Here is a 23,262-nt window from a genome sequence, read left to right as displayed (position 1 = left end):
AACTCCAGCCTCTGGTTGATGATCTGTAATTTTTCATCTTCCTGATTCAGATGTTTGAGTCTGATCTGGTCTGAAAACAAGACAGGATATTCAAAGCTTTGCAGAGTCCTACATTTCATAAAACAAATGTTATTAGAGATGGATTCAAATGTCAAACACTATTTATGTAACTGGGTTATTTAAGCTTTGCTGTTCAAAGAGGAAATTCAGTAACCAGGAGCATGAAATTCAACAACACATCAGAATAATGTGATGGTAACATGAGACTCAAACTGGTTTAACCAGCTGGACGGTGCAGGCATGTCCGTCAAGGTCAAATAATGAGCTCAGTGTGTGCAGCTCTGCTCACCTGTATTCAAATCCTCTTTATCTAAGAGAAAAACAGGGAAGTGAAGTTCAGAGTGAAGCAGATTCATGGTGGACATTTGGTGAGCTTTAAATTATTTTCATTACAGAAACATTTCTGTTATTATTGAATGTGCAGATGGAAATTATTTCTCATTTAGTTTGGTAAAAATAATTCTTCATTAATTTATTGATGAAGACGTTCCTGTGAATCCTGCGGTGGTTACAAACAGTCGGTGAGGAAGTTCCTCTTTGGAGAGTTAAAGATTGGAAAGAAAAGCTGAAATGGTTGAAGTAGAGGCTGATTATTAATGTTAGCATGATGATGATATCAAAGAAGTTATGATGTGTTATCTGAGTTATGATGTGTACACAGAATAACAAGAATTAACTTTACATGTAGTTTTTTTAGTCTTTAGTTGTTTTATTTATATCAGCTCATTGGTCACATTTGTTTTACTTTAAAATCATTTTAATATTTTGAATTTTTATATACAAAGCTCTGTAAAACACCTAAAACCTGTTTAACAAACAGCACAGGTATGCAGTTTGTTTATGTATGAGTCTAAATTTATGACTCTATGAAGCACACAGCTATGATCAGAAGAAATGGTGGATATTAATGGATTTATAGATCAAAAACAGACCTGATTCGGATCAACCTGAGCTGAACCAGTTTCTGTGTTATTAACCTAAAAACAACAACACAGAAGTTACAAGTTGTGAATTCTGCTCTGTGTTTTCAACATCCTGAAAGTTGCATGTCCACTCAGTTTTAGAGCAACAAGTTTCATTTGATTTGAAGGAAACGTCCAGCTTCTTTTCACAGAGACAAACTTCACTGAAACATGTTGTGGGCAGTTCAGAACGAGCAGAGACTTCATGTTCATCATGTTTTAGTTTAAACACTGAAAAGTGTCTTTGTGTTATTTTCACCTAAATACAGACTCACACTCTTCAAGCTCAAACTGATGAAGGGACCTAAATAGAAAAAGGGCAGAAACAGCGCCACCTGCTGCAGACAGCACAGAGCTGCAGAGTGACGGCGATCAGGAGGAAGTCGAGTAAGTGAAGCTTTGATGTGATTTCACGCTGATGATAAAATAGTCTCTCATGTTTCACTTCATCACAAACAAACTGATTGTTTGCTGGTTTGTTGATGTTCAGACACAAGCTGACAAATAATGAACGCTTTAAGGAAAATATAACACTAGAATCAGGGCCGTATTACCGACTGGGCGAGTGGGGCTGGCGCCCCGGGGCCCATGGATCCAGGGGGCCCAGGGGGGGGCCAACAACAATCCAGATACCGATGTCGATGCTGATTGCGATAGAGCCCTCTATTCTAGGATCTTCTTCCTATACTTCTTTAGTCTATAAGGGTTAACTGAAATGGGCTGGGGGGAGTGACAGCAGTCAGAGGGCCCTCGGCCACAGGACATAGGAACCAGAGGGCCCCTGGGCCATGTCGTACAGCAACCAGAGGGCCCCTAGGCCACGGATGACGGCAATCAGAGGGCCCCTGGGCCACGGGGGATGGCAAAGGGCCCCTGAACCACGGGATATGGCAACCAGAGGGCCCCTGGGCCACGGGGGACGGCAATCAGAGGGCCCCTGGGCCACGGGGGACGGCTATCAAAGGGCCCCTGAGCCACGGGATATGGCAACCATAGGGCCCCTGGTAGACCCAGGACACGCTGGAGAGATTATGTATCTCGGCTGGCCTGGGAACGCCTTGGGGTCCCTCCGGATGAGCTGGAGGAGGTGGCTGGGGAGAGGGAAGCTTGGGCTTCTCTGCTTAGGCTTCTGCCCCCGCGACCCGGCCCCGGATAAGCGGAAGAAAATGGATGGATGGATGGAGGGCCCCTGGGCCACAGGAAACGGCAATCAAAGGGCCCCTGGGCTATGCGGTACGGCGACTAGAGCGCCTAGGGGGACAGCAATCAAAGGGCCCCTGGGCTACAGGATATGGCAACCAGATGGTCCCTGGGCCATACAGTACGAAAACCAAAGGGTCCCTGGGCCACAGAATATGGCAACCAGAGGGCCCCTGAGCCATGATGTATGGCAACCAGAGGGCCCCTGGGGCATGGGGGACGACAACCAGAGGATCCCTGGGCCATGAGGAACGGCAGCCATTGTAAGAGAAAAACCAATATGGATTTTCCAGTGGACTCAGTCCTGCTAAAAATCACAGAAAGTCGCAATTGGCTCTCTGAAAAGTCGCTTAAAGTCACCAGATGACATCATGACATTACGTATGATGTCACAGCACCATGCACGCAATGCCAATCTCTAGAAAACGTGTGGGGACGGTTATGTCTGTAGTAGAAGAAGACAGTGCTAGCGGATTTTTACAGATCAGAGCTAATCTGCAGCACTGATTCACCATTAGAAATGCTTCTGACAGCGGCGCAAAGCTACAGTTATGTTGAGAACAATGATTTTTGTCACTTTAAAGACGAGCAGCCAGATTCACCAAAAGGTTGCGAAAGTTGCTAAATGTTTTTTTGTCGCTAGGGACGCCCACAAGTGCGGACGTTTTTCCTTTCCAAAACCCCGCCACTCCGAACGGGGTTAGGGTTAGGGTAAGGGGGTAGGGATATGCACCCCCTTCGGGTTTCGGGTTTCGGAGTAGCGGGGTTTCGTAATGGAGAGGTGTAACCCCCACAAGTCACTAAATCTAACGGCAAAGTTTCTCAATTGACAACACCTGCTTCGTGACCACAACGTATCCTGGGCCTAACGCTGGCCCCAGTAGAGAGCTAGTAGAACTTGTATCTATTTTCTGTGGGAAGTGATTTCGATGGTGATTCACTTGTCATGATACCTATTAGTTGTCTTTGGGGAGAGTAATAGACAAGTAGACATTCACCTTCGGAACACCAGGTTTTGTACCACTTCACTTTGTAGATTACGCTTCCATATGTCCCACAGTTAAGTGAAAATTGAATCTAATATTCTTAAATCCATTTATCGAAACTTCTATCAATATTATTTTATTAATATCTCACATATCAGATTTAGCCACCAACAATTTGTTTAAAAGCTCATAGACATTTACATAATATTATAACTGTATTGGAATAAATTATATTGTACTTAAAGACTTATGTCATTGAAAGAGCAACTGTATTTTTTCAGTGAACAAATTTGGATTTCCAATGTCGATTTTCCAGTGGACTCAGTATTGTTAAGAAAATCACAGAAAGTTGTTATTGACTCTCTCAAAAGTCGCTAGAAGTCGCCAGATAAAGTCATGACATTATGTATAATGTCACAGCGTTATAACGGGTGCACGGCTACGACTATCCTACAAGAAGGCAGTGGGATTCATGTTGCTATTGCGACATGCTGCTATGCCGACAATTGATGTCTATTGTCGGCATAGCGATATGTGCCTAACCCAAAACTATTCCTAACCTTAACCATCAGTGAAGAAGTGTCGGAATAGCGACATGTCGACATAGCGGGATGTCGGAATAGGTATTGCTAACCAAGGCAGTGCTAGCAGCTTTTTACAGATCAGAACTAATCTGCCCTATTTCTCCATTAGAATGGCTTCTGACAGTGGCGCAGGGCTACAGTTGTGTTGAAAAATAATGCTTTTGTCACTTAAAAGACAAGTAGCCAGATTCGCCATAAAATCGCCAAAGTCAATAGATGGTTTCTTTTATCGCTAGAGATGCGCACAAGTTACTAGACCTAGCAACACTGTCACTTTGTGACCACCGCATATCCTGGGCCTAACGCTGGCCCCAGTAGAGAGCTAGCAGAAATTGTATCTATATTCTGTGGGAAGTGATTTCGCTCCTGCACAATATTGTTTGCACACAAAATGACATGGTGATTCACTTGTCATTATAACCTATTAGTTCTCTTCGGGGAGAGTAATACACCAGTAGATATTCACCTTAAGAACACAAGGTTTTGTACCTCTCAACTTTGCAGATTTCGCTTGCATATGTCCATATGAACAAATTTGGATGTCCAATATGGATTTTCCTGTGGAAATCACAGAAAGTCACTATTGGCTCTCATGACGTCATGACGTGACATATGACGGCAAAGCGTCATACACAACGCTCATCTCTAGAAAACGTGCATGCATGGCTGCGTTCATAATGCAAAAGGGCAATGCTAGCAATTTTTAAAGATTAGAGCTAATCTGCAGCACTATTTCACCATGAGAAACACTTCTGATAGCAGCACAGAGTTACATTTATGCTGAAAAACAATGACTATGCCGGGTGCATGTCGCTATTGCCATTGATTTCTATTGTCTGCATAGCGGTATGTTTTGGTTTTGTTTATTACTGACACACTGTTTAATTAAATGTGCCTAACCCAAAACTATTCCTAACCTTAACCGTCAATAAAGGCATATGCCTTACCCTAAAACTATTCCTAACCCTAACCGTCAGTAAAGGCAAATATTTATTACATTAGTTGTCGGAATAGCGGCATGTCGGGATAGCGAGAATCAACGGACAATGCCACTGAAAAGATGAGTTGAGTCATCAGCTGACCAAAAAGTTGCCAAAGGCGCTACACGACATTTTTAGTCGCCAGGGACCATCAAAAGTCGCTGAATTGGCCACAAGTAGTGGACTGAAAGAAGGGGCGGAGACTTTGGCTCTGTCTCTATATATATAACCCCCTGCATCACTTCTGTTCACTCAGAACTTGACCTTGGCTTACTGCTTGACAAATTGCTTTGCATTCAACCTGTGCAACATCACTTGTTTAGTTGTAATAATCAACAGCCTTTTTAAAGGCTTGCATTCATTTGTATCATATTATATTAAGCTATACTATATCATTATACGTATAGTTTAATATTCAACAGCCTTTTTAAAGGCTTGTATACATTTATATTATATTGTATTATATTATATCATACTATATCATCATATGTAGTTTAATATTCAACAGCCTTTTTAAAAGCTTGTATACATTTATATTTTATTATTGTGTACTATATCACATTATAATATATCACATTATACGCATATCACATTACACCTTTAAAGGTTAAAAGCCTACCTTAAAAGGCTAGTGTATTTCGTGTTTAAATATAACACCTTCCGAACTTTAAGAAGTGTTGTATTGTATTTGGCCATTCTCTGGCAACTTCATTTAGTGAATTTAGCAACATTGCCTATTAGTTTTGATATGTAAACAACAGCTACTTTCTGCCTTTAAGCTTCACACTGCAACTTTTGGCCATCTTTAATAACTAAAAAGCTGATAAGCGACTTTTTCCCATTTTAATCATTTCATCATATTCTGTTCTGTCTTAGGAAGTCTTACACGGTTGAGATATTACCTTTATCTAGCTTCTGCCCTTAATCATATATCGTGTTGTCATCAAGTGACTTTTCACAGAGCCAGTGGCGACTTGGTTTTTTGTTTGTCTTGTTTTTTTTTTTGGTTTTTTTTGCAACTGTCATTAATAGTAGGCCTATGGATTGCAAACAAAAAAGTGGCGCTTCAAAGCGAAGAGCCAAAAAAAACAGAGAGGCAAAACAGGCTGACTTCTTAAAAAATGTGCCTTCGATTTCTGGCTTTTTTGATAAGCCAAAGGATTCCAATGTTGATACCAATGTTGATAATGTCATCAGTGGTCCGAGTTGCAGCAGTGTAGAGAGCACCACTGATTTGATCATGCCGGAGCCCACACAGATCCAATCCGGTGTAGACCTGGCCTCTCAGGCTCAGGCTTCAGGGCCACACACAGAGCTCAGTTTCCACCCAGAAGCTGGGGACACCATCTCCAGTCATGGATCTTCTGCTTCATGCTCAAATACCACAGCCATTCCAGACTTGTGTACTCTTACAACAGCAGACTCACTGTCAGACCAGGAGGAGTACACTGAGACCAGTATCCCATTAGCAGCTAGGACCTCAAACTCCTGGTGTGAAACCGTTAATGACCCTGCTTTGTGGCCAAATGCCATTACTGAACAGGCTAAGTCGATTCTGGTTAGTAGAGGAGCAGTTGCTTTTCAAAATCGGAGTGAAAAGTACCCTGCCTCAATTAGAGATATGACCATGGGGGGTGGCACTAGGAGTTTCACAAATTCCTTAGTCAAATGCTGTCTACCTAATGGTCAGTCTGTGGAAAGGCAGTGGCTCCTTTACTCACCTTCCTCTGGTTGCATTTATTGTTTTGCTTGCAAACTGTTCTCAAGTAAGTGCAATGCATTTGTCAATGGGTTTTCTGATTGGAAACATTCTGAGCGTATCGGTGAGCATGAGAGGAATGAGGAGCATAGGGCTTGCATGTTAGCATTACACAGTCGTTCCAAAGACACAGGAAGAATTGATTCTGATCTTATGAAACAAATTGATGCAGAAAGGCAATACTGGCGGGACGTTTTGAGAAGAGTTGTTGCTGTAATTCAGTTTTTGGGAGAGAGGGGCCTTGCGTTCGGGGTGATGACGAGCAGTTTGGATCACCTCACAATGGTAATTTCTTAGGCATTATCGAACTGTTGGCCAAATTTGACCCTTTTCTAGCTGACCATCTCCAAAGGTTTGGAGGCAAGGGCAAAGGCTCTGTGTCCTATCTCTCATCCACAATCTGTGGGGAATTTATACACTTAATGGGAGAAAGAACAAAGGAAGCGATTATCAGTGAGATAAAAGAGGCCAAATACTTTTCTGTTATCGTTGACTCCACTCTCGATCTTGCACATGTGGACCAACTCACTTTTATTTTCAGATTTGTTGAAGCTGGGGGAGACGTTGTTGAGTGGTTTCTGGGTTTCGAGCCTATTGAGAATCATAGCGGGAGCAATTTGGCTGAGTGTGTTGTTGCAATGGTGGAGAACCTGGGCCTAGACATAAGTAACTGTCGTGGCCAGTCTTACGACAATGCAAGTAATATGTCAGGAAAGTACAATGGAGTTCAAGCTCATCTGAAACGCATAAACCCATTGATTTGTTATGTCCCCTGTGCTGCGCATTCATTGAATTTAGTTGGTGTCAATGCTGTTGACAGTAGCCCAGAAGCTGGGCGTTTCTTTGACTTCCTGCAATCTTTGTACACATTTTGTGCCTCTTCAACACACAGGTGGGGAAAGGTTTTCAGAAATACAAATGTGAAACTCACACTGAAGTCCTTGTCAGGCACTCGCTGGAGTGCAAGAGCTGAATCAACAAATGCTCTGTGGAAATATTATGCACAACTGAGAGATTCACTGAACAATATTTCCAAAGATCCACAGGAGAAACGTGACACTAGAAGTGAGGCCTCTGCACTTTGTGGCAAGCTGGACACCCTAGAGATAGCTGTCATGGCATACTTTTGGGATACAATACTGCAGCGGTTCCAAGCCACAAGCCTGCAGTTACAGAAGCCTAACATCAACATAAATACGGCAACACAGCTTCTCAGTTCTCTTTGTGATTTTGTGGCAGCACAGAGAGACAATTTTGCCCATTTTGAAAGATCAGCCTTAAGTGTTACTGATTCAGTCTCCCAAGACTACAGACATGATCTCCAGCGCACAAAGAAGCGCAAACATATGGCTGATGAAAGTGCAGAGCCAGATGTTAAATTAGGTGGAAAAGAAAAGTTTCGAATTGAAACGTTCAATGTTCTAATTGACAAGCTTGTGTCCTGTCTTGACCATCGGTTAACTGCATACACACACTTGACCAATCTTTTTCATGTTCTTTTCATGCCTGATAATATGTCAATCAGTGAGCTCACTTCAAGGGCCGAAGCACTTGCTGCAGCATATCCCACTGATCTAACCATGAGCCTGGCAGATGAACTTGTTCAATTCAAATCATTCATTCCAAAAGAACAAAGATGCCCAAATACAATGCTAAAGACCGTGGTAAATTTGGATTTGCAGTCCACTTTTCCAAGTCTTTACATCGCACTTCGACTGTTCTTGACTCTGCCAATTACAAACTGTGAAGGGGAACGGTCATTCTCCAGAATGGCTCGAATAAAAAATGAGCTCAGGATGAAAATGACCCAAAATCGTCTGAACTCCCTCTCACTTCTTGCAATTGAACCACAGTTTGTGCAACAGCTGAACTTTGATGAGTTGGTAGATGATTTTGCACGAAGGAAGAGCAGAAAGAGACTTTTGTAGGGGAGTGTGTGTCGGGGAGGGGGGGGGGGGGGGGGGGGGGGGGTTGGTATGGGCTCGAAGCGGGAGGGGGGGGGGGGGGGGGGCCCTTGCAATCTCCTTGCCCCGGGGCCCAGACCCACCTTAATCCGGGCCTGACTAGAATATTAAACAGGTCACTGCCTTCACAGCAATCAAAGATCCCAATAAACAGAAAGAAAACCAAATTATAATCTGTGTTTGATTCTCAGGTTTCTCATCAGGTGACTGCAGGTTTGGACCAACATGGAAAGGTATCACACTCAAAAGCTCACATTAACTCTGCAAACACAAAGACACTCAATAACTCTACAACACCTCTGTTCTCTCTGTTCATCACTGATTTACACCAAACTGCAGCTCTCTGTCAGACAGCATGTTAGTGTGACTCATGGAGATGAAGATGACAGCTTTAAGACATTCAGCCAACATGATCAGAGACCATCTCATCAAAGAGAAAGAAAATAAAGAAAATCTGACTCAGACTGTGAATTTAATAAAGTCAAAGAAAAGCAGGAAAATTTTCTGAGACATCAGAAATCAAACATTTACAGCACAGAATGTGGCAGCTTAACACTAGAAATCATTCAGTATGAAGAGCTTCAAACTTTATAGGTTTACTGTTTTCTATTTGCTGTAGATGTTCAGTCTGTCCAGCATATGTTTCACCTGAAGAGTAAAAATAAAATTGTAGACATGTTTCTCTAACTTGTGCTTTTCCTCCCTTCCCAGAGCAGACTCTCCTGAAGCTGAACCTGGACTCAGCTCTGTGTCTACAAGGAAGCAAAACTATCCACAGGAAGAAGCCGCTGACCTTAAAAGAAGAAATGTGTCTGCTGCTGAGAAGTAAGAGTTAACTGAATGTTAAAGGTATCTTACAGCTGTCATTACAGCTGACCTCCCACTGCTCAGCTTTAAGAGCTTCATGAGGAAAACTGACCAGAGTGCTGTCATTTATTAAAATGGTGGCTTAAAGTAAAACTGGAAATAGAAATATTTTTATCTTATAGATGAAGTCATTGTATTAAATCCAAACATGATATGAATATGAGCAGTGAGTGATGATAGATGTGGATATTCATTCTCTGCTTCTACCTGAGACTGTGAGGCTCTGCTCCACCTCACAATACATTTATCATCCAATATTAATTCTTCCCACAGTGCAGTCCCTGCATGATTTATAATGAAATTTGTATTCAATCACAAAATCAAAGTTTGAAAAAATAAATATTTTCCTGTTTATAACTTTGAGCCATAAGCAACGAATAAAAAAACACTTCAGAAAAAAATGTGTTACACAGTGCAGCCAACCCATCTCAAAGGCTGTACAGTAAGTAGCAGCTGCTGTGGTCACTTTATGATTATTATTTTTTATCTGTGTTAATGGAAATGAAAAAAAAGACTAAAGAGAGCAGAAGAGCTTCAGCCTTCAGAGGCTTGCAGTATTGTTATTGTTGTGACAGCTCTGAGTTTGTCCAGTACTCACAGCTGAAGACTAAGAAGTTCATTTCTCTCTGTTATGGTCTCTTTGTCTACCAGGATCAGTGAGGGACCAGACTCCTCTGAACCTGAACCTGCACCCAGCTGTGTGTCTTTGAGCAGTGATCGGTCAAAGGGTTTAGTCATCAACTTTGAAGGATCAAAACGTTCTGGTGTTGAGAAGTAAGACATTTTAAAATGACCTCACAGCTGAACAGTTCAACTGTCCATCAGTAATCTCTGGAGCTTTTTCCTGAAGACGTTTCTTCTCTCATCCCAAAGGCTTCTTCAGTTCTTCAGATGTAAACCATACCCAGTGCAGCAGTCAAACATTTATGCCATTTATTTAAAATAAAAAAAGAGCCCAGGTCAAAAGACAACAAAAACTAAAAAGCAGAGCTAAACTTTCAGTCCAGCTTCATATTACATGAACGTTTCAGTCTGACACAAATGCTTCAGGGCAGGAAACATCAACGGGTGGCCCGCGGGCCATATTTGGCCCACCAGAGCTTTCCATCAGGCCCCCTGAATAGTACTGCCACAGGTACTTTACCTCAATCAATCATGTCGCCTCATAACCTGTTAAATTCCATCTCTGACTAGTCTGAGTTATCAAAAGCCTCCAAACACGACTTCCCACTGACTGTAAATGAAATGACTAAAATTTATGATACAGATAAAAAAAAACTCTTTTAAAAGAAAAGTGTCGGGCAGATTTCGAGTGTTTGGCATCTGAACTCTTCATGTTTCTACATTCGGTTAAAAACAACAACATTGTCTGAAAAGTAGATTGTGCAGAGATAAACTCATGAAATAATTTATTCCAGCTTTTATAAAAAAGAGATATTAATCACCAGTGGTTCTCTACATAGGAAAAATTTAAACCTTTAAGATGCTCCCTTTATGGCTCACCACAGCAGATCATCTTCCTCCATCACACCCTGTCCCTACCATCCTCCTGTCACTGCATGTTCACAGAATCCATGAATCTCTTCTGTGGTTTTCCTCTTTTCTTCTTCCCTGGCAGCTCCATATTTGACATCCTTTGTCCAATATGTCCACTATCCCTCCTCTGCACATGTCCAAACCATCTCAGCTTTGCCTCTAACTTTGTGTTCAAACTTCCCTCTGATGCACTCATTTTGAATCTTCTCCATTCTGGTCACTCACAATGAAAATCTGAACATCTTCAACTCTTCAACACAGGAACTCCACCTCCTGTGTTTCTGTCAGAGCCACCGTCTCCAAACCATAGATCACAGCAGGTGTTACTACCATCTTGTAAACTTCCTCTTTCATCCTTGCTGCCATCCTTCTGTCACAAATCCCCTCAACACTCCACCCACTCCATCCTATCTGCACTCTCTTCTTCACCTCTCTCGTCCACTGTCCGTTGCTTTGGATGGTTGATCCCAGATATTTAAACTTGTCCACTTTCACTGCTCCTTTGATCTTCACATTTTTACTCATCTTCCTCTCACTTCATTCTTCCTTCACAACTTCCTGTCTAAAACATGAGTTCATTATATTACATTGAAAACAGGACATGAATATGGGCACTCAGTGATAGATAGATGTGGGTGTTGATATCCCATAATTTTACTAATTAGATACAAAAGTACTGAAAGAGGTTTACTCAGGGGAGGTAATGAAGTACAAACACTTTGTTACTTCCCACTACTTTCTTTTTTAAATACAGGATGCTCTTTTCTGACACAACCTCAAAGACGTTTGTCTCTCCTTCTGGGCTCAAACTCTGTTAACCACCACACTGTGGACCCACAGATACAGTAGAGTCCAAAAGTAAAACCAAAAAATGACCCTATAAATGAGTGCAGTAAGCTCCCTTTAAAAACAACAGTACAGCAGTGTTTGTGTTAATCAGGATGATCACCACAGAAGAAGAAACCTTGAGCTTGTGTTTGTGTATAAAATGTTTACAGTTTCTTCCTGCTGTCTTCACAGAGTCGATCAGCAGAGCTCAGATGTTTTGAGTCTCCAGCATCAGCAGCAGCAACAAACTGATCTGGACCAAATATTTATGGTTTGTACCTGTACAGATAAACCTCTTTATCATCTTCATGTTTCACTTTCAGAGTGTCAGAAAATCTAAAACATCCGACAGCAAATGTTGTCCAACAGTTGCTGTAAAATAACCACAAAATTACAAACTTAATTCAATAGTCAATTATTGTCTAATTACAGTCTTCTCTAGTAAATTTCCACAGTACAATAACACATTAATAAAGTTTTATCTAATCTAATCTAATTTTCCCCATCAAAAAAAAAAATCTCTAAAATATAATAAAATACAGACAAACATAATTTGGTGGTTCCTCTTTTAAATAACAGAATAATCATCTTTTTTTGGTTTTTCCAATCAGTTGATAACATACACTTATGAAGGACCCAGTTTCTTGAAGTAAAATTATTACATTTATTTGAAAATAACAGTCACCATTTTCTATTTTCATAAAAACATATTCAGTTATTTCTATAGCATTTTTTTTTTTTTTATAAATCTTATGTCCATTTATTTTACTTAAAGATCACCAGCCTAAATACACCAATGTGCATACTTTTCTTCAGTCTCAGTTTACTCACCCTTAGCTGCTATGATATATGACTTTAACCATTTTGATAAACTGCTCATGGCTCCAGGGTGAGCCCCACTTTTCACCCTATGAGCTGTGAAAGGCTCAAGTCTGTCCCATCAATCTGGAAAGGTTTATAAGACGATTTTCAAACACTGTGAAATCCATCATTATACAGTAAGGAAAATTATTGATAAGGGAAAAGCATTCAATTCAATTCAATTCAATTTTATTTATATAGCGCCAAATCATTCATTCAAGACACCTGCAATTGTTTCAGAAGTAGTTGTCCCAGCAAACTCATGGGAAGGTCAGACTGTGCAACAGTCAGAGAAACAAAACAAACTTTTACAAAATTGCACCTGAACAAACCACCAGACCTCTGGATCAGTGTTCTTTGGCCAGACAAGACGAAACTGGAGATGTTTGTCTATAATGCAGAGAGCCACATTTGACAAAAACAAACACACAATTTCAGCACAAACACCTCAAACCAGCTGTCAGCACGCTGATGAAAGGGTGATGATTTGGGCTTATTTTGCAGCCACAATGACCTCCTCTGTATGCCAAAGTATTCTAGAGTCAAATCTGAGCCCATTTGTGTTTGTGTTATGTTTATGTTGCTTGTTTATATCTTATCACAATTTCTTTTTTGAGAAATATAAAATAATGTTAGGAGTCTATGTTTGTACATTAATAACTACCACATTCACCCTCCAAAATGTAAAGGAAAATTATTACTACAATTTTATTGGAAAAAAAACCAACATATCTGTAAGTCTTTTAACATTATATTTTCTTTAAACAGATAGCAGAAAAATATCTGTAAAAAAACAAAAAGATATTATTACAGTGTAGATCTGATTTATCTGATTCATTTATTCTTTTCCAGAGGCTGGAGGAGAACATTATCACTTTTGTAAAAGATGAGCTGCAGAAGATGAAGAGTTTTCTGAATCCAGATTACCGAGAATCCTCAGAGTGTCAGAGGGAGGATGAGGAGGAGTTGGACAGTGAGGAAGAGAAGCAGAGGAAAAGCAGCAAAGAGGCATTTCTGAAACTCACAGTTAACTTCCTGAGGAAAATGAACCAGGATGAGTTTGCTGACCGTCTGCAAAGCAGTAAGATTTCTTTTAATAAATGGAAAATTAAAATGTCATATTTTCTCTTGAAATTATGATATTCATATTTCTGCTGCTTTCCTGCAGAAAACCGAGATCCAATTTGTGTGTATCAATTTAAATCTAACCTGAAGAAGAAGTTCCAGTGTGTGTTTGAGGGGATCGCTAAACCAGGAAAATCAGTCGCTCTGAATCAGATCTACACAGAGCTCTACATCACAGAGGGAGGAACTGAAGGAGTCAATGATGAACATGAGGTCAGACAGATAGAAGAACTTTCCAGAAAACGAGGCAGACTAGAAACATCAATTGAATGTGAAGACATCTTTAAACCCACAGTGGAGAGAGATAAACCAATCAGAACAGTGCTGACAAAGGGAGTCGCTGGCATCGGGAAAACATTCCTAACACAGAAGTTCACTCTGGACTGGGCTGAAGATAAAACCAACCAGGACATCCAGTTCATGTTTCCATTCACTTTCAGAGAGCTGAATCTGCTGAAGGATAAAAAGTTCAGTTTGGTGGGACTTGTTCATCATTTCTTTACTGAAACTAAACATGGAGGACTCTACAGCTTTGACAGCCTCAAGGTTGTGTTCATCTTTGATGGTCTGGATGAGTGTCGACTTCCTCTGGACTTCCACAACACTGAGATCCTGACTGATGTCACAGAGTCCACATCAGTGGATGTGCTGCTGATAAACCTCATCAGGGGGAATTTGCTTCCTTCTGCTCACATCTGGATAACCACACGACCTGCAGCAGCCAATCAGATCCCTGCTGAGTGTGTAGACATGGTTACAGAGGTCAGAGGGTTCAATAACCCACAGAAGGAGATGTACTTCAGGAAGAGATTCAGAGATGAGGAAAAGTCCACCAACATAATCGACCACATTAAAAGTTTGCGAAGCCTCCACATCATGTGTCACATCCCAGTCTTCTGCTGGATCACTGCTACAGTTCTGGAAAATGTATCAAAACTCAGAAAGGAAGAAAAACTGCCTCAGACTCTGACTGAGATGTACATCCACTTCCTGGCGGTTCAGACCAAAATGAAGAACATCAAATATGATGGAGGAGCTGAGTCAGATCCAGACTGGAGTCCAGAGAGCAAGAAGATGATTGAGGCTCTGGGGAAACTGGCTTTTGAGCAGCTGCAGAAGAGCAACCTGATCTTCTATGAATCAGAGCTGACAGAGTGTGGCATCAATATCAGAGAGGCCTCAGTGTACTCAGGAGTGTTCACACAGATCTTTAAAGAAGAGAGAGGGCTCTACCAGGAGAAGGTGTTCTGCTTCATCCATCTGAGTGTTCAGGAGTTTCTGGCTGCTCTTCATGTCCATCTGACATTCACCAACTCTGGTGTCAACCTGCTGGAAGAAGAACAAACAGCATCAGTGCTCCCTGAAGAGCCTTCAGTGAGACACTTCTACCAGAGTGCTGTGGACAAGGCCTTAGAGAGTCCAAATGGACACCTGGACTTGTTCCTCCGGTTCCTCCTGGGTCTTTCACTGCAGACTAATCAGACTCTCCTACGAGGCCTGCTGACACAGACAGAAAGCAGTTCAGAGACCGATCAGGAAATAATCAAGTATATAAAAGTGCAGATCAGTGAGAATCTCTCTCCAGAGAAAAGTATCAATCTGTTCCACTGTCTTAGTGAACTGAATGATGACTCTATAGTGAAGGAGATCCAACACCACCTTAGCTCAGGAAACCTAGTTAATCTGTCTCCTGCCCAGTGGTCAGCTCTGGTCTTCATCTTACTGTCATCAGAACCAGATCTGAATGAGTTTGATCTGAAGAAATATTCAGGTTCAGAGGAGGCTCTACTGAAGCTGCTGCCAGTGATCAAAGTCTCTAAGAAGGTTCTGTAAGTGTGTATAATAATAATAATAATAATAATAATAATAATAATAATAATAATAATAATAATAATAATAATAATAATAATAATAATAATAATAATAATAATACTTTATTATTATTATTATTATTATTATTATTATTATTATTATTATTATTATTATTATGATTATTATTATTATTATTATTACTATTATTATTATTATTATTGATTATATTAATAATATTTCCAGGTTGAGTGGCTGTAACCTCACAGAAAGAAGCTGTGAAGCTCTGTCCTCAGTCCTCAGCTCCCAGTCTTCTAGATTGAGAGAGCTGGACATGAGTAACAACAACCTGCAGGACTCAGGAGTGGAGCTCCTTTGTGCTGGACTTGGGAGTCCTCACTGTAAACTGGAAACCCTCAGGTCAGCTTAATGTTTGTTTAAGAGGATTTTGATCCTTTGCATTAATTACAGTGGCTTCCAGAAGTATTCATACATGTACCCCTTGAACTTTTCCATATTTTGTCACATTACAACCACAAACATAAATGTATTTCACTGGAATTTAATGTGAAAAACCAACACAAAGTGGTATACAATTGTGAAGTGGAACAAAAATTATACATGATTCAAAACATTTTTTTTACAAATAAAAAACTGAAAAGTGTGGTGTGCAAAACTATTCAGCCCCCTGTCCTCTGAGTGCAACCAATTGCATTCAGAAGTTGCCTGATGACTGCTAATGCCTAAAAAGTGTCCACCTGTGTGTAATCTAATCTCAGTACAAATACAGCTGCTCTGTGACGGCCTCAGAGGTTGGTTAAGAGAATATTGGGGAGTAAACAGCATCATGAAGTCCAAAGAACACAGCAGACAGGTCAGGAATAAGGTTATGGAGAAGTTTAAAGCAGGCTTAGGCTATAAAAAGATTTCCCAAGCTTTGAACATCTCACGGAGCACTGTTCAATCCATTATCCAGAAATGGAAAGAGTATGTTACAACTGTAAACCTACCAAGACAAGGCCGTCCACCTAAACTTACAGGCCGAACAAGGAGAGCACTGATCAGAGATGCAGCCAAGAGGCCCATGGTGACTCTGGACCAAATGCAGAGATCCACAGCTCAGGTGGGGGAATCTGTCCACAGGACAACTATTAGTCATGCACTGCACAAATGTGGTCTTTATGGAAGAGTGGCAAGAAGAAAGCCATTGTTAAAAGAAAACCATAAAAAGTCCCATTTGCAGTTTGCCAGAAGCCATGTTGGAGAGACAGCAAACATGTGGAACAAGGTGCTTTGGTCAGATGAGACCAAAATGCAAAACGCTATGTGTGGTGGAGAATTAACACTGCACATCACTCTGAACACACCATCCCCACTGTCAAATATGGTGGTGGCAGCATCATCCTCTGGGGCTGCTTCTCTTCAGCAGGGACACGGAGGTTGGTCAGAGTTGATGGGAAGATGGATGGAGACAAATACAGGACAATCTTGGAAGAAAACCTGTTGGAGTCTGCAAAAGACTTGAGACTGGGGTGGAGGTTCACCTTCCAGCAGGACAACAACCCTAAACATAAAGCCAGGGCTACAATGCAATGGTTTAAAACCAAACATATTCATGTGTTAGAATGGCCCAGTCAAAGTCCAGACCTAAACCCAATCGAGAATTTGTGGCAAGATCTGAAAACTGCTGTTCACAAACGCTCTCCATCTAATCTGACTGAGCTTGAGCTGTTTTGCAGAAGAATGGGCAAAAATTTCAGTCACTAGATGTGCAAAGCTGGTGGAGACATACCCTAAAAGATTTGCAGCTGTAACTGCAGCAAAAGGTGGTTCCACAAAATATTGACTCAGGGGGCTGAAAACTTTTGCACTTTTCAGTTTTTTATTTGTAAAAAATGTTTTGGATCATGTATAATTTTCTTTCCACTTCACAATTTTAAACCACTTTGTGTTGGTCTTTCACATTAAATTCCAGTGAAATATATGCATGTTTGTGGTTGTAATGTGACAAAATATGGAAAATTTCAAGGGGTATCAATACTTTTGCAAGCCACTGTATAATTATTATATAGCCAGAAAAAAAGCTTCCACACATTTCACGAGCAGATGTTGGTGCTGTTTGGTTATATGCTATGCAGAAGTACAGTAGAGTAATGTTAGAGAAATCAAAGCAAAACAAAATAACTTTATTTGAATCTTAAAAGTCTATCAAAATGCAAAAGAGTAAAGTTTAAGATTTTTAAGCTGATTTTAGAATTTATTACTTTGACTGCATTTACCCCACCAGAGTTCTTTCTAATTATGTGGCACGTATATGTTTTCTTTGTTTGCAGGCTGTCAGGTTGTCTGATCACAGAAAAAGGTTGTGAGTCTCTGGCTTCAGCTCTGAAGTCCAACCCCTCCCATTTGAAAGAGCTGGACCTGAGCTACAACCACCCAGGAGACCCAGTGAAGTTCCTGTCTGCTCAACTGGAGGATCCACACTGGAAACTGGAAACTCTCAGGTAGGAAAACTGGAGATAAAAGTGGAAACAGTTTTCTACAGCACACTGTAAGGAAGAACATAAATTTATCTGTTGCCTTCTCAGGGTTTGTCAGAACCAGTGAACATAAGGCCAGTAAAAACATGTTAGACCAGTTCCTGACACAGTTATGAGTTCAGCTGTGAATCAAAAATGCAAAACCAATCACGCCAAACATTTTTTTCTTATCAGTAACATATTTTCACGTCAACCCTCTGAGGTCTAATTTATAAAAAAATAACCTCCACATAACCATAACCTCCAACCTCTAACCTTAATCCTAACAATGTCCTATATTTTAAAGAAAATCAAACCTCGTAGATTTATTTATTTGTTTATTTTTTAGAAAAATGCAAATATTTTTTTGTTTTTTCCGTAGGTTGATTATTTTCATTTCCTTCAAATGATACGGCATTATATATTCCTAACGTGTTATGCAGTCCATATCAGTATAGATGTCCAGCTTTTGTTGTTTTATAGCAGTTTAGTTAGATGTTTAATTCACAACAACTGGAAGCCTTCAGTGTGGAGAAGCAGTGCCTTTGCTCTGACCCTTTCCCCAATGACTGAACTTCTCACCATATATCTAAGAGTGAGCCCAGAGACCTGTCACAGGAAGCTTTTTGACAGTCTTATTTCAGTTCAGTAAATCAGCAGCATTATCTTCATGCTCTCATTACTTCAACGAACAGTTGTCTATAATTATTCTGAACAAGACCCCATGATACTTTTATCTTTTAACTATGTTAACACACTAAAATAAACAAGTCCACTTCAGGAACTACTTCAGGGTCTAACCTCAGTAAAGACACAACAACAACAAAAGAAAAACTGCTGAATTCAGTCTGGAAAGGAGAGATCTTCAACAGAGGCGTATCAGCCACAATATCCAGAGGACTCACTCCTCACACTCCTTCCATGTCACACTGCCTGGGCTCCACTTGGCTCCACTTGGCCACTGAGCTCCTCTGTTTACTCAAGATTTCAACACATGCAACTGAAAGTTAGATGATACAAATAAACTTGTGTTCATCTGATTGTTTCTTTGTTGTAACAATGCATCTTGGCAATAAAACCTATGCTGTTGGAAAGAGTGTTTATTTCCCCATAATGCACCATTTATTTGTAAGGAAAATGCATTTATAGCTTGAGCAGCAGAGTTTAGTAGGTGGGCTGTGCTCATGAGATCTTCTCTGCCAATGCCAAAAAGCTTATTCTGCTACTGACTCTTGTTTGGTGTCTATAATATTAGCTGACTGCAGTCTGAGCAAACAAGGCATATTTAACAATTTACTCAAGTAACAAACAGGGGCCTCAGCAGCTTTTGGAAGAACCATACACAGACACAAGAGTCTGGTACCTCCTCCTCATGCTGGTCACCAGTTTGATCACACACTGCTGTGGGATGATATCCCATTCTTCAACCAGCTTTTGTTGCAAGTCAGCAAATGTGATTGTGTGTTGGCCACTCTGGCACAAACAGCACGCCCAAGCTGAGCAAATGCATTTCCTTAAAAATCTGATGTAATTTAGGGGAATAAACATGCTGTCATTGTACATTCTGTATAATCGCAATAAAGGCCTTCTATTCTCTTCTATTCTATACTATAAAATAGGATTAGATTTATTGCCAAGAAACATTGTTATAATAAAGAAACAATCAACAAAACACAAATTTCTTTGTGTGCTATGTTAACAAAAATGATCATTGGCCCATGATGTTCTGGTGCCATGTGAAATTGAACTTATGCTCAGACATGCTGCTAGTTACTGAGAAAATGTCACTGTGAATTTCAATAATATAAGAAAATGTTTCAATAATATGAGAAAATGTCACTGTGAATTTCAATAATATAAGAAAATGTTTCAATAATATGAGAAAATGTCACTGTGAATTTCAATAATATAAGAAAATGTTTCAATAATATGAGAAAATGTCACTGTGAATTTCAATAATATAAGAAAATGTTTCAATAATATGAGAAAATGTCACTGTGAATTTCAATAATATAAGGCTGTTCCTCCAAATCATGCCCTATCAGGTTTTAGTATCATTACTGTCTGTAACTTATCATACACCTTAATACCAATAAATACAGCACTACTTTAAGCAACAGGGCTTTCTAATTTCTGCAGTGACTGTCAGTTGAAGTCATACTGTTAAATAAGAGGAAAGCCAGTAGCCTAATTTTTATTTCATGTATCCATAACAATGTAGAATAGATTTTGGCGAAAACAAGAAACAAGCTTGCTTCTGTAGAGGAAGATGACAAAGATGACTCAAATAATATAAATGTCCATGTTTGCACGCTGAAAGAGAATGTGCTCATTTCAGGGTCGAGCCTCAAGGAGTCCAGTGGTTGAGACCAGGTCTAAGGAAATGTAAGTGTGCTTTTCATTTAGCAGCTGTATTTGCACCCTGCTGTTTTCTGTTCTATAAGACGTTTTGTAAACTTTATATATTCCTTTACCAGAGGTCCTTTTTCATGAATTTTAAGAAAAAAAAACTGTTCTAGGAATTTATTTCCATAACTAAAAAGCATCTTTTGTTAGCAATACAACCTTTAAATATCACTGTTATACATGCTAGATCTTGTTCGAAATACACTACTGTGAAAAACACCCATGACTTTACCTGGTGACATAATTTTACTACCTAGCCAAGTAATATTTTGTTCTTATATATAATTTTGCAATCAATAACATTTGTAATAACTTTGAAGAAGTTACAGTCAGCTAGCTATAATAACACCAATCTGGCTCAGGATGTTTGCTGCAGAAATCAAGCCTAAAGCTAATCTACCAGATCAGCCTCTGGCGTTCAGAGGAACTAGCCAACCTTACCCACTCAGAACAGAGGTTAGATACATGAGACAGCTTGTAATTCATCTGTGATAAAAAGCAAATTAGCAGCTGGTTACACAGGCAGAAAAAAGACAGATGTAGGCCAGATTTGATTCTAAAACCATAAATTGAATACTGCTCATCACAGGTGTAGTGCTATTTCTCTACATGACATATAATGCTATTTGTCTATAGGCTGTCATTTTCAGCATCTACATGCATGTTACAATCACCCACTACAATATTTTATCTGAACTTAGCACTAAATCAGTTAAAAAGTCTGAGAAGTCAGATAGGAATGCTGGGCCAGATGGACAAAAGCTCCAGCCATTCATTTATTTTCCTGCTTATTTGGGGCCTGGTCATGGGGGCAGCAGCCTAACCAGAGAAACCCAGACATCCCTCTCCTCAGCTACCTTCTACAGTTTATCCAGGGGAACACCAAGGCATTCCCAGGTCCTCCAAGAGCTATAATCTCGCCAGTGTGTCCTGGGTCTGCCCCGGATAAAACATGCCCAGAACATCTCAACCACGAGACACTCAGGAGGCATCTTGTTCAGATGTTCGAACCACCTCAACTGGTTTCTTTCGACGTGGAGGAGTAGCGGCACTAGTCCCTCCCAGATGGCTTCTCTTCTCACACTATCTCTAAGGGAAAGGCCAATCACTCTTTGGAGGAAGCTCATTTCTGATGGTTGTATCTACAATCTCTTTGTTTCAGTCACTACTCAGAGCTTGTGAGGATGGGAATGTAGATTGTCCGGTAATTCAACAGCTTCTCTTTTATGCTCAGCTCTCTTTTAGTGCACTCTTAGTTGATAACCCAAGGAACTTTCCACTTCTTTGGGAGCATTTTTAAAAATACATCATCACGTAAATTTACCTCATAGTTTTCAGTCACAAATCTGACGGTGTGCTTCTTTGATAAACCCTAATAGCAGCTTTGCTAAGCCTAAACACTCCTCATGACACTGCCTGCGTTATTCAGTGTTTACAGGTCACAGACTGTGTGCGCCACTTGCATACATACATACTCTCGCCCTATGACAGCTGGGATAGGCTCCGGCCCCCCCCCCCCCCCCCCCCCCCCCCCCCGCGCGACCCTTAACAGGATGTGCGGAAGTGAATGGATGGATGGATGGATGGATATTGGGCTGCTAGAGTTAAAAGCATTAATGTCTTTTGTCTCTTTAGATTTCTGTGATCTGACTCTGGATCCAAACACAGCACACAGAAACCTCAAACTGTCTGACAACAACAAGAAGGTGATGTACGTGAATGAGGAGCAGTCGTATCCTGATCATTCTGAAAGATTTGATTACTGGCGTCAGCTGCTGTGTACTAACAGTCTGACTGGTCGCTGTTACTGGGAGGTTGAGTGGAGCGGAGAGGTTCATATTACAGTAACTTATAAAGGAATCAGACGTAAAGGAGACGGCTATGACAGCAGGTTTGGAAGAACTGATCAGTCCTGGAGTCTCTGCTGCAATAATCATGGTGATTACTTTGGAAATCACAATTACAGATCAGTAGTGATCTCTGTCCCCTCCTCCTCTGTGTCTCACAAAGTAGCAGTGTATGTGGACTATCCTGCAGGCACCATCTCCTTCTACAGTGTCCTCTCTGACACACTGACCCACCTCCACACCTTCCACAGCACATTCACTGAATCTCTATATGCTGGGTTTAAATTAAGGATTGCTAACTCCAGCATCTGTCTCTGTGGTGACTCAGAGAAGTGAACTTACTGTGAAGAGAAACATTCTCACAATGGTTAAAAATTCAGCATTTTGAGCCAAAGAATGAGCTGAATGTCATTGATTTACCAGCACTTCACATCATGCATTAGGTTTTCATTAATCATTAACTGCATTTGTGATATCCAGAATGAACACTGTGGTGTTCAGATGAGTGTGATGCAATGTTGGACAATTATCCAGACTCTCTTCCACCTGCTCCCTACTCTCACTACAGGTAACACACTGCTCCAACAAGTTAAAGAACACTTTAGTGATACTTTAGATCTTGAATTTTCACTGTTTAATCTCTGAGAACAAAGTGAGAGAACAGTCAGTGGAAAAACAAATCATCAACACCAAAAATCAAAGTTAACTGTTCAAAGCTTCCCTGAATGTTTAATGTTTGCAGTTTATATTCTGTATGTTGTTCAGACAAACTCATACTGTACATCATGTGTTGCAGTGGGAAGATATTTTAGTGGAAATTAATATATAAGCACTGAAAATAACTATGCACAGATAGTTTACAAAGGATTTTATACTGTGTGTTTTTGACTGATAAAATGCTCAGCTTACAAATTAAAAAGCGTTCAAATGTTATATTTTATTGTGTTTATTAGTTTAATGTGGTTTAAT

At 40.3% G+C, this 23,262-nt stretch overlaps 1 protein-coding gene across 2 annotated transcripts; it reads left to right on the top strand.

Moving 5' to 3' along the window:
• Positions 1-383: 383 nt before the first annotated feature.
• On the top strand, positions 384-23,262 carry LOC115797121 (NLR family CARD domain-containing protein 3-like). Of its 2 annotated transcripts, none has more exons than XM_030753601.1 (12): positions 384-428; positions 1,292-1,409; positions 8,687-8,728; positions 9,207-9,320; positions 10,014-10,136; positions 11,919-11,997; positions 13,440-13,668; positions 13,756-15,541; positions 15,768-15,941; positions 17,855-18,025; positions 20,379-20,425; positions 22,082-23,262. In XM_030753601.1, the coding sequence occupies exons 3-12, from the start codon at positions 8,721-8,723 to the stop codon at positions 22,627-22,629; spliced, it is 3,279 nt and encodes a 1,092-aa protein (XP_030609461.1). In that variant the 5' UTR covers positions 384-428; positions 1,292-1,409; positions 8,687-8,720; the 3' UTR covers positions 22,630-23,262. The 2 variants fall into 2 exon arrangements, with proteins under 2 accessions (XP_030609461.1, XP_030609462.1); XM_030753602.1 differs by lacking the exon at positions 22,082-23,262 and adding an exon at positions 21,265-21,320.

The sequence above is a fragment of the Archocentrus centrarchus genome, chromosome 18 (assembly GCF_007364275.1).
Source record: "Archocentrus centrarchus isolate MPI-CPG fArcCen1 chromosome 18, fArcCen1, whole genome shotgun sequence".
Taxonomy (NCBI): domain Eukaryota; kingdom Metazoa; phylum Chordata; class Actinopteri; order Cichliformes; family Cichlidae; genus Archocentrus; species Archocentrus centrarchus.
Note: the sequence above shows the minus strand (reverse complement) of the source record. Positions and strands in the feature narration are given on the sequence as shown.